The sequence below is a fragment of the Mizuhopecten yessoensis genome, unplaced genomic scaffold, assembly GCF_002113885.1.
Source record: "Mizuhopecten yessoensis strain PY_sf001 unplaced genomic scaffold, ASM211388v2 scaffold8333, whole genome shotgun sequence".
Taxonomy (NCBI): Eukaryota; Metazoa; Mollusca; class Bivalvia; order Pectinida; family Pectinidae; genus Mizuhopecten; species Mizuhopecten yessoensis.
This window is the reverse complement of record NW_018407495.1, coordinates 4,073-13,787: the sequence shown is the minus strand read 5'-3', so window position 1 is coordinate 13,787 and position 9,715 is coordinate 4,073. Positions and strand designations below refer to the sequence as shown.

Genomic DNA, 9,715 nt, shown 5'->3' with positions numbered 1-9,715 from the left:
TCAGTGTTATAGCCTGTCTACCTCAGTGTTGTAGCCAGCCCACTTTAGTGTTGTAGCCTGCCCACCTCAGTGCTTTAACCTGCCCACCTCAGTGTTGCTGTCAGCCCATTTCAGCCCTTCTGCCCAGATAAGTGTTATGACAGTGAACACCTCATTAGTACCCCCAAGCTGAGCGTTCTAGCCGTGACTACCCGAGTGTTTTTGCCCTGACTACCAGACTACCAAAGTGTTTTGCTCTAACCACCCGAGTGTTTTTGCCCTGACTACCCAAATGATTTAGCCCCGACTACCGAGTGTTTTTGCCCCGACTACCTGAGTGGTTTACAGAATGTAATTTGCGGTAATTATTAAAACTATTTTTATGCCTACTGCGCATGCTTATATGTCTGTAAGCTACTGCCATGATGGAATAAACATGTGCCTGTCTGCCAGTCTAATAATGATGTCAGTGTACTGTTGTTCCCGAAACCACCGGACACTACACAGACTACCCGAGTGGTTTGAACTGACTACCCAAGTGTTTTAGCCCTGACTACCAGAGTGTTTTTGCCCTGACTACCCGAATGTTTAAGCCCCAACTACCCAGGTGTTTTAGCCCAGACTACCCGAGCGTTTTTGCCCTGACTATCCGAATGTTTTAGCCCGACTACCCGGGTGTTTTTGCCCCGACTACCCGAGTGGTTTAGCATTGACCCCGAGTGTTTTAGCCCTGACTACCCGAGCATTTTTGCCCCGACTACCCGAATGTTTTAGCCCCAACTTCCCGAGTGTTTTTGCCCTTACTACCCGAGTTTTTAAGCCCAGACTACCCGAGCGTTTTTGCCCTGACTACCCGAACGTTTTAGCCCTGACTATACCGAATGTTTTAGCTCTAGACTGCCCGAGTGTTTTAGCCCCGACTACAAGAGTGTTTCGCCCATTTTATCCCTGCCTACCTGAACGTTTGGATTGCAGCCCTTTTCCAGCACCACTTTGAGAATGTTGTTCATGCCCTCGTACGCGGCAGTGTGGGCTGTCGAGCGGCCGTGTCTGTTTGCCGCATTCACATTGGCACCTTTCTGTACTAGATAGGTGGCAATAGTCTCCTCTTTCCTATCACGGACAAAGGGCAGAGTATCAGTCAGAAATCACACACCAGCATCAATGTGGTTGGGGTGGGGGTGGGGTTGGGGGTGGTGGGGGCAGTGTCTGATCAGCTACAAAATGACGCATGATCAAAACTGTGCATTGACAAAAATGAAAACATGCAAGAATTATACTTAGAAACTCAATCTCCCGCAAACGTATGTATCAAATTAATGATAAGCATATGATTGTATTTAACAGTATTTCGCTATCATCTGAGATTTCTTAATTTCTACATTTTCTCAAAACCTGTCGACAAAAGTAACTGAAAAGCAACTTGACAGCGCTAATATGTCATCACATTCATGGAGTATCACACTACTGTTTACTCGGTCCCTCTCTGTCATGATTATCTGACATACCGAGTCTGGTTTTATTTTTAAAAGAATAAACCGTACGGGCTACCAAACAGTCTGACAGCGTCTTATTACCCGGCTATGGCGGTCAGTAGTGCCGTGCTTTTCTCAGCGTTTTCGGCATTAATTTTGGCGCCATTGTTCACCAGAAGTTTGACCACCTCCTCGTGACCTTCATGCGCGGCTATCATCAGAGGCGTCAGGTTCTTAAAGGTGCAGTTAGCCTACAGAACAAAGAGTATCGTTACATGTTGTAGAGAAACGACACAAATAAAACAAATATCAATGTTACATGTTGATGAACTATAATCGTCACAGATTGAGTAAATAATCTTCTAAGGTTTAAATCATGTTCAAACCTCGTTTTGATCCTGTTTAACGGATTTTATAAAATTTAACAAATTATGATTAATTTGAAAAACAAAGACGCGCCTGGAAAATCGTCAAAAAAGGAGATGCCTGTTTGTGGACCTTTTAAAAATTAATTTTAGAAAATATGACCAAATTCAGCCGACATTTTGAAAATGTGTAGTTCTAGCAATTCGCGAAATGCTGAAATTCACCCTTTTTTGACGCTAGATTAACCACCAAAACTGTCATTGTATCGCTATTTTTAATTGTAGCAAATGGATTTTTGCTATTTAACTCTATAATGTTCGAGATAATAATAAAAAGATGCAATGAGGTGAAAATTTATACATTATCGATATTTTTCTTTTACTAATTTAGTGTAAATCACGGTATTTTTAATTTTAATCCCGCAAAAGGTAAAGCACAACACAAATAATAATGGGACAAAAAAGAAGCACATGGAACCCCGCTTTTGGTGCTGATTAAGGAAGAGAAACACATTTTCTTGTGATCCATTGAATATTAAAAAAAAAAAAAACATTTAATAGCAGAATTATTATATCGAGCATGATATCTGCAAATGAAAAGTGAAAAAATAGGACTTTTCCATTAAAAAATGAGGGGTAAGGATAATCTAAATAGCTTTTCTGAGATAAAAGAGTAAGTTTTAGAAATTTTACTTCTATAATTTAGAAGAAAATACTATTCTCATCAAACGTTCATACATGCCTGATAAAACAATTGGAAGATATTGTATGAATATGAATTTGTTCTGCATACGATTAAAACAAACAAAACGAACACATCGACACATAATTCTATTTTTACATTTTCTACTATGCTATTCACTCCTTTTACCAAAAATAGGTATAAGAAAATAACCTTTTTTCAAAAATGTTCAACTTCTCAGAGGAGTAGATCCTTAATGAAGTATAAATCTCAGATTGGCGAGACATATGTATATATATATATGAACGTTATATTTAAAACGAAGAGAAACTTCGGTTAAAACAGTATTTATCAGCATGTCACATTATTCACATTTTTATTTAGAAAACAAAATAAGTCCAGTTACTTTACTTAAGATATATTGACTTTCTTCTCACCAGATCTTTGTTCTTTTCGAGCAGGCTTTTGACAACCGACACATTGCCTTTAGCAGCTGCTGTGACGATCTGTTCCGGTCCGACAGCTCTGCCTGCCAAAGCGTCCAGTACCAAAAGATGTGCGATCATACGGGTCAATCCATCTGACATATCATCGGCAGCCGTGCCTAAAGACACGAAGAAACCATTGTGGTGGGACAGTGGTTACATTATCTGCTTGAAAATAATCGAACTTGGCTTGTTCTAATTGTTCGAAATACTAGCTTATCAAGCTTATGTATTACAATCTATCTTAATACGCGAGGAAATTGGACAAACCCTTCCGAGCTCGAAACCAATGGCACTACATGCTCTTCTACCACAGCCGCTAGTCTCGATCTATATGAATAATTGACAGGGACGGCCTACAACTAAGCTGTACGATGAGTGGAGCTTTGTCGATTTAACATTGTGAACTTTCCCTTCCTTGATAGCAACCTCCCAGTTTACGAACATAGGACGTTTAGTGTCGCAGTCGATTCGATATGCAAGAGCGTGCTCCGAATATCACAATTTCCGTGTTAGATGTCCAGACAAACTTCCCACACCGAGATTCCAAAGATGTAAGTTGCTTAAGACCATGGACGCCATTATGATCCCATGTGGAAATACGCTATTTTTGTGTGATATGAAGGTCGATGTTTCCAATTACGTTTATTAGTGTGCTGTGTTATTACGTTTTATTACTCTTGCCCTTCTGGAACAACTGGTCTTATTCTCCTATATTTTCCTAATCATTTTCTTTAGGTTGGTAAATATGGATTGTGAAAAGATTCATGTAGCATGCATTCCCGACGTTTCGATGACTAGTACGGTATGTACTCTGTCACCTTCATTAGACAAGTGACCAGTGAAGCGTATGTACACAAAGGTGTAAATTATTTACGAGTTGTCCACGCAAATTGATGTCGATTCGGCTACGCTGTAAGTGAATGTACAATTAGTTGTTTTATATGTACCGAAACGACTCGGTTCGGCTACGCTTTAACACACATGCGAGACGCATTGTATATCCAATATATGGAGATGAAGATGGAAAGACTGGAAGGCGATTTGTGGTCTGCTTTGGTGAACACCGGAAAGATAAAGAAACTCAAGAGTGAAAAAAAATCATCATGATAAAAAAGGAAGCAGTCGAAGTCCCAGGTCAATAAATCGGCAATCACAGGCCATGCCACACAGAAAATAATTTGATTGACTGGGATAACTCCAAACAATCACAGGCCATTCCACACAGAAAAGTCTTGTGATTGACTGGGATAGAAAAATCATGTGATTGACTGGGATAATCCCAAACAATCACAGGCCATTCCACACAGAAAAATCCTGTGATTGACTGAGATAACTCCAAACAATCACAGGCCATGCCACACAGAAAAGTCATGTGATTGACTGGGATAGCTCCAATCAATCACAGGCCATGCCACACAGAAAAGTCATGTCATTGACTGGGATAGAAAAACCATGTGATTGACTGGGATTACTCCAAATAATCATGTGATCGACTGGGATAGCTCCAATCAATCACAGGCCATGCCACACAGAAAAGTCATGTCATTGACTGGGATAACTCCAAACAATCACAGGCCATTCCACACAGATAAATCATGTCATTGACTGAGATAACTCCAAACAATCACAGGCCATTCCACACAGAAAAATCATGTCATTGACTGGGTTAACCCCAATGTATTGGGCAGAGAGAACATGAGAGGGCTCATAGACTCTCGCGACTTATACATATTTTGTACATACGCTTCCTTGGTCATTCATCTGATGATGGTGTATTCTAACACGATTCGTTTGCAACGCGTGTTTTGATTGGATACGGACCATGTTCTAATCTGCCTATCGCATCATAATCATGATCAATCGTGTTAAGCTCCTCCCATCGCCCCGTTTCAAACCAAAACAATATGGCGTCAAGCTCGCCTCTTAGCGAAATCCCGCTGATAAGGCTAGCAGGCAACAGAACAGAAACGACCGATGAAATGTATTTGTTGAATGAATTAAAAAGTACTCATTACTTGGTCTTACCTCCATTTATTACTGAAACGTTCGTTCCATCCGTGTGAAGGCATATATTTAGATCCCAAATCAAATGAAACATTTCACATGTGTCGTAGGCCTATGTATTTACACAAAACCCTTCACAAATCTATATAAATAATCGCCGATTTTATCGATAAGCACATATTGGTATGCATACTGACATGGAAATGAAAGAACTTCGTCAATATCAATCCAAATGTGTCGTATAAACTTCGGTAACAGGACGTTCACGAACAATGCAAATATTCCGCCTCGTCAACATACAAATCGAGCGCTCGCCAGTATAGGCGGGGCCAAATGACCGACTTTTGAAAGCTTCTTTCCGATTGGTCAGTCCGCTGCAGATTGACACGTCGCCAGTTCAGGTCACAAAGTATTTTACTACGTACTTTTGTACAAGGAAATACAATGTTTCTAAACATATTAGCGTAGTATATTTGTTAAGGTGTGTTATAATGGGGATAGTACGTTGTTTTTCGTGTCTATACTGGCGATTAGAACATGAAATTTGGTTTAAACTCTCGACCTATCGGTCTCGAGTTCAAACCCAAACTTCATGTTCTAATCGCCAGTATAGTCACTCAAAACAACGTACTATCCCCTAAATAGTACATATTGTACTAGTCACTAGTTTACACTTTCAATGGTCTCTACGTAATATTTCCTTTGTTCATATTTTGCTCTAGTTTCATCGATTTTGAGTTCGAATCGCGGTGTATTTTCTTGTTATTTCTTTTAATGCTATCCCCTATTCCGGCTGTGACAACGTACCTGGTATCTACTCTTCCATACTTGAATAGGTATATGATACCCCTGTCCCGGATGTGACTACGTACCTGGTATCTCCTCTTCCAGACTTGAATAGGTATATGATACCCCTGTCCCGGATGCGACTACGTACCTGATGACCGGGAGGTGCTGAAATCCTCCTGAACCTCTAGGGTGTCGGTGTTGACTCCTGGTGCTGGACGGAGACAAGCAGGGTTAAATACCCAGGTCTGTTGTCCGAACGCAACTGCAGCATCCCCGTCTGAGTCGATCTTGACGACTCGACCCACCTTATTGATCGCCTAGTGACAGACAGGGATAGGTTATAAAGGACGTAGACAAGGGTCAGGGATAGGTTACAAAGGACGTAGACAAGGGTCATAGATAGTATATATAAAGGACGTAGACAAGGGTCAGAGATAGGTTATAAAGGACGTAGACAAGGGTCAGGGATAGGTTACAAAGGACGTAGACAAGGGTCAGTATAGATTACAAAGGACGTAGACAAGGGTCAGAGATAGGTTACAAAGGACGTAGACAAGGGTCAGAGATAGGTTACAAAGGACGTAGACAAGGGTCAGAGATAGGTTACAAAGGACGTAGACAAGGGTCAGAGATAGGTTACAAAGGACGTAGACAAGGGTCAGAGATAGGTTACAAAGGACGTAGACAAGGGTCAGAGATAGGTTACAAAGGACGTAGACAAGGGTCAGAGATAGGTTACAAAGGACGTAGACAAGGGTCAGAGATAGGTTACAAAGGACGTAGACAAGGGTCAGAGATAGGTTACAAAGGACGTAGACAAGGGTCAGAGATAGGTTACAAAGGACGTAGACAAGGGTCAGAGATAGGTTACAAAGGACGTAGACAAGGGTCAGAGATAGGTTACAAAGGACGTAGACAAGGGTCAGAGATAGGTTACAAAGGACGTAGACAAGGGTCAGAGATAGGTTACAAAGGACGTAGACAAGGGTCAGAGATAGGTTACAAAGGACGTAGACAAGGGTCAGAGATAGGTTACAAAGGACGTAGACAAGGGTCAGAGATAGGTTACAAAGGACGTAGACAAGGGTCAGAGATAGGTTACAAAGGACGTAGACAAGGGTCAGAGATAGGTTACAAAGGACGTAGACAAGGGTCAGAGATAGGTTACAAAGGACGTAGACAAGGGTCAGAGATAGGTTACAAAGGACGTAGACAAGGGTCAGAGATAGGTTACAAAGGACGTAGACAAGGGTCAGAGATAGGTTACAAAGGACGTAGACAAGGGTCAGAGATAGGTTATAAAGGACGTAGACAAGGGTCAGAGATAGGTTACAAAGGACGTAGACAAGGGTCAGGGATAGGTTACAAGGGACGTAGACAAGGGCCAGAGATAGTATATAAAGGACGTAGACAAGGGTCAGAGATAGGTTACAAAGGACGTAGACAAGGGTCAGAGATAGGTTACAAAGGACGTAGACAAGGGTCAGAGATAGGTTACAAAGGACGTAGACAAGGGTCAGAGATAGGTTACAAAGGACGTAGACAAGGGTCAGAGATAGGTTACAAAGGACGTAGACAAGGGTCAGAGATAGGTTACAAAGGACGTAGACAAGGGTCAGAGATAGGTTACAAAGGACGTAGACAAGGGTCAGAGATAGGTTACAAAGGACGTAGACAAGGGTCAGAGATAGGTTACAAAGGACGTAGACAAGGGTCAGAGATAGGTTACAAAGGACGTAGACAAGGGTCAGAGATAGGTTACAAAGGACGTAGACAAGGGTCAGAGATAGGTTACAAAGGACGTAGACAAGGGTCAGAGATAGGTTACAAAGGACGTAGACAAGGGTCAGAGATAGGTTACAAAGGACGTAGACAAGGGTCAGAGATAGGTTACAAAGGACGTAGACAAGGGTCAGGGATAGGTTACAAAGGACGTAGACAAGGGTCAGAGATAGGTTACAAAGGACGTAGACAAGGGTCAGAGATAGGTTACAAAGGACGTAGATAAGAGTTAGTGATAGGTTACAAAGGACGTAGATACAATTCAATAGTCTTTAACACACACAGTTATTTTGAGGTGATTGTCTTTTAAGCATAAAGGTAATGTTGCTATGAAGTTCGTCGTTAAGGAAGTGTTAGCAAAGAAAAATTAAATAACTTTTACGGAAATGAATCTGAATTGTTTTTCGGATTGACAAGGATGATTGAAATGGTCAATTGATCGCGTTTAGAAGGATCAAGTAATAATTTGGTGAGTAATATCCAATTAGTAGGTATTAGGCATTTAACGAAACACCGAATTTCGTGAGAGATCAACGCCCGCTTCTGGCCTTGTATAACAAAATGAACATGGCAAATATTAAAACTGGTAGTAATACTGTTTGTTACAGTGCCTTGACATCATCACGGAGATGACGGAGGTATACATATATATATATATTATAAATCAGAAAAATTGTCCTTACGGACGAAGAAATATTATAAAAAGAAACATTCTCAACAACGAGTCTTTAGTACTTTCATCTCTTCTAGGAGATTCTTCAGATATCAAACCCTTTATCAGTCCTTATATATAGGTACAGCGAATACATGTGTTGTATCCTTATATACAATTAATAAAGTTCTTATGTAAATGTAGATAGTCTATATACAAAATATCTGCGGTACCTTATCCATCTCTTCATCCCAGCCTCCATGGTTCTTTTGCATCAGCTCAACCCTTTTCTTGTCTCCAAGGACACGCACGATGTCGTTGACCTTGAACGTGTCCACCTACCGAACAAACACGTCATGTGAGACAGTCAGTGAGCTAGAGTGGAGCAGTATAAGGTATAGGTTGGGTATTACGGTTTTCGTGCTAAGTATGGCACAATACTTGACTCACTGGAAGTTAGCACGCACTCAAACTACTCACGGAGTACGCCGTTTCTAATTAAGGAGAACTTTACAAAACAGAACAGGCTAGAGTATATATATATATCAAATATCCAAAAGGTTGTAATATATAAAGTACGTTATAAGGTGGATGGGTTATATTTTGTTGGGGTTGACCTTTTTAGAGAGATTTATGAAACCTCAAGTGGATTTAGCTTAGATGAGTCCTCCTTCTAGACATCGTTGTCCATATACAAGAGCATTTCACTGTAGACTATGTGTATAGCTCTGAGAGTAACCTATGGGAGACACTGACGGACAATCATAACATACACATCTTTGTGAGAGCCTATTGGTCGACAGTCTGTGTATTTAGAGTATTTTGATATCACATCTTTTAGCAGCCTGATACCTTGATATCAGCCCGAGCGCCGCATGCCAGAGGTATGATATAACGTCAAGGACTGATAAAGGGTTTGATATCAAAATAGTCATATCATAATCTTTTTATTATACATTTTGAAAAACAAAACAAAAATATATTTATTTAACAAATGTATTTGTTTTTGCTATTGTCTGTGCCGGACACCGAAGCGTCTTAACATAAAACTGAAATCCGTCATGATCAACCCAGGCTGGTAACTAGTTATCGGCCAAGGTTGGTGTAACAACTGTTTATCAGCCCAGGCAGTGATATCACAACGCAAACAACACGTGTATCACACGGGCAAAATATATGTTAGCAGGTACATATCAAGGTATCTGGCTGATAATGCTTGTGATATCAAACTAGTCACATAGTTACCTCTAAGAATAATATACTAGTCATTGTGAACGCCATATTAGGACATTGTGTCTTTGTGTATAAATGTACCAATATTTGACAGCAACATCCCCCACTGCAAAAGTAATATGACAATAAATTCATCACTTTGTTACCACTCCCTCCCGTTGTAGACCCGCTTGGTATATAAGTATACCAACTTTAGACAGCGCCCCGTTGTAGACCTGTTTGGTATATAAGTATACCAACCTTAGACAGCGCCCAAGTGTATTCCC

At 40.7% G+C, this 9,715-nt stretch overlaps 1 protein-coding gene across 1 annotated transcript in view; it reads right to left on the bottom strand.

Annotated features, from left to right (window-relative positions):
* The window catches only part of LOC110455606 (E3 ubiquitin-protein ligase MIB2-like), a gene marked incomplete at its 5' end in the record, with an annotated part of 29,964 nt that extends 20,260 nt beyond the window's left edge, over positions 1–9,704 (bottom strand). The window contains 6 exons of the mRNA XM_021505811.1: positions 936–1,092; positions 1,557–1,705; positions 2,939–3,105; positions 5,931–6,099; positions 8,450–8,554; positions 9,690–9,704. Of these exons, the coding sequence (XP_021361486.1) occupies positions 936–1,092; positions 1,557–1,705; positions 2,939–3,105; positions 5,931–6,099; positions 8,450–8,554; positions 9,690–9,704 (762 nt within the window). The remainder of the gene's footprint in view (positions 1–935; positions 1,093–1,556; positions 1,706–2,938; positions 3,106–5,930; positions 6,100–8,449; positions 8,555–9,689) is intronic.
* Between the last annotated feature and the right edge of the window lie 11 nt (positions 9,705–9,715).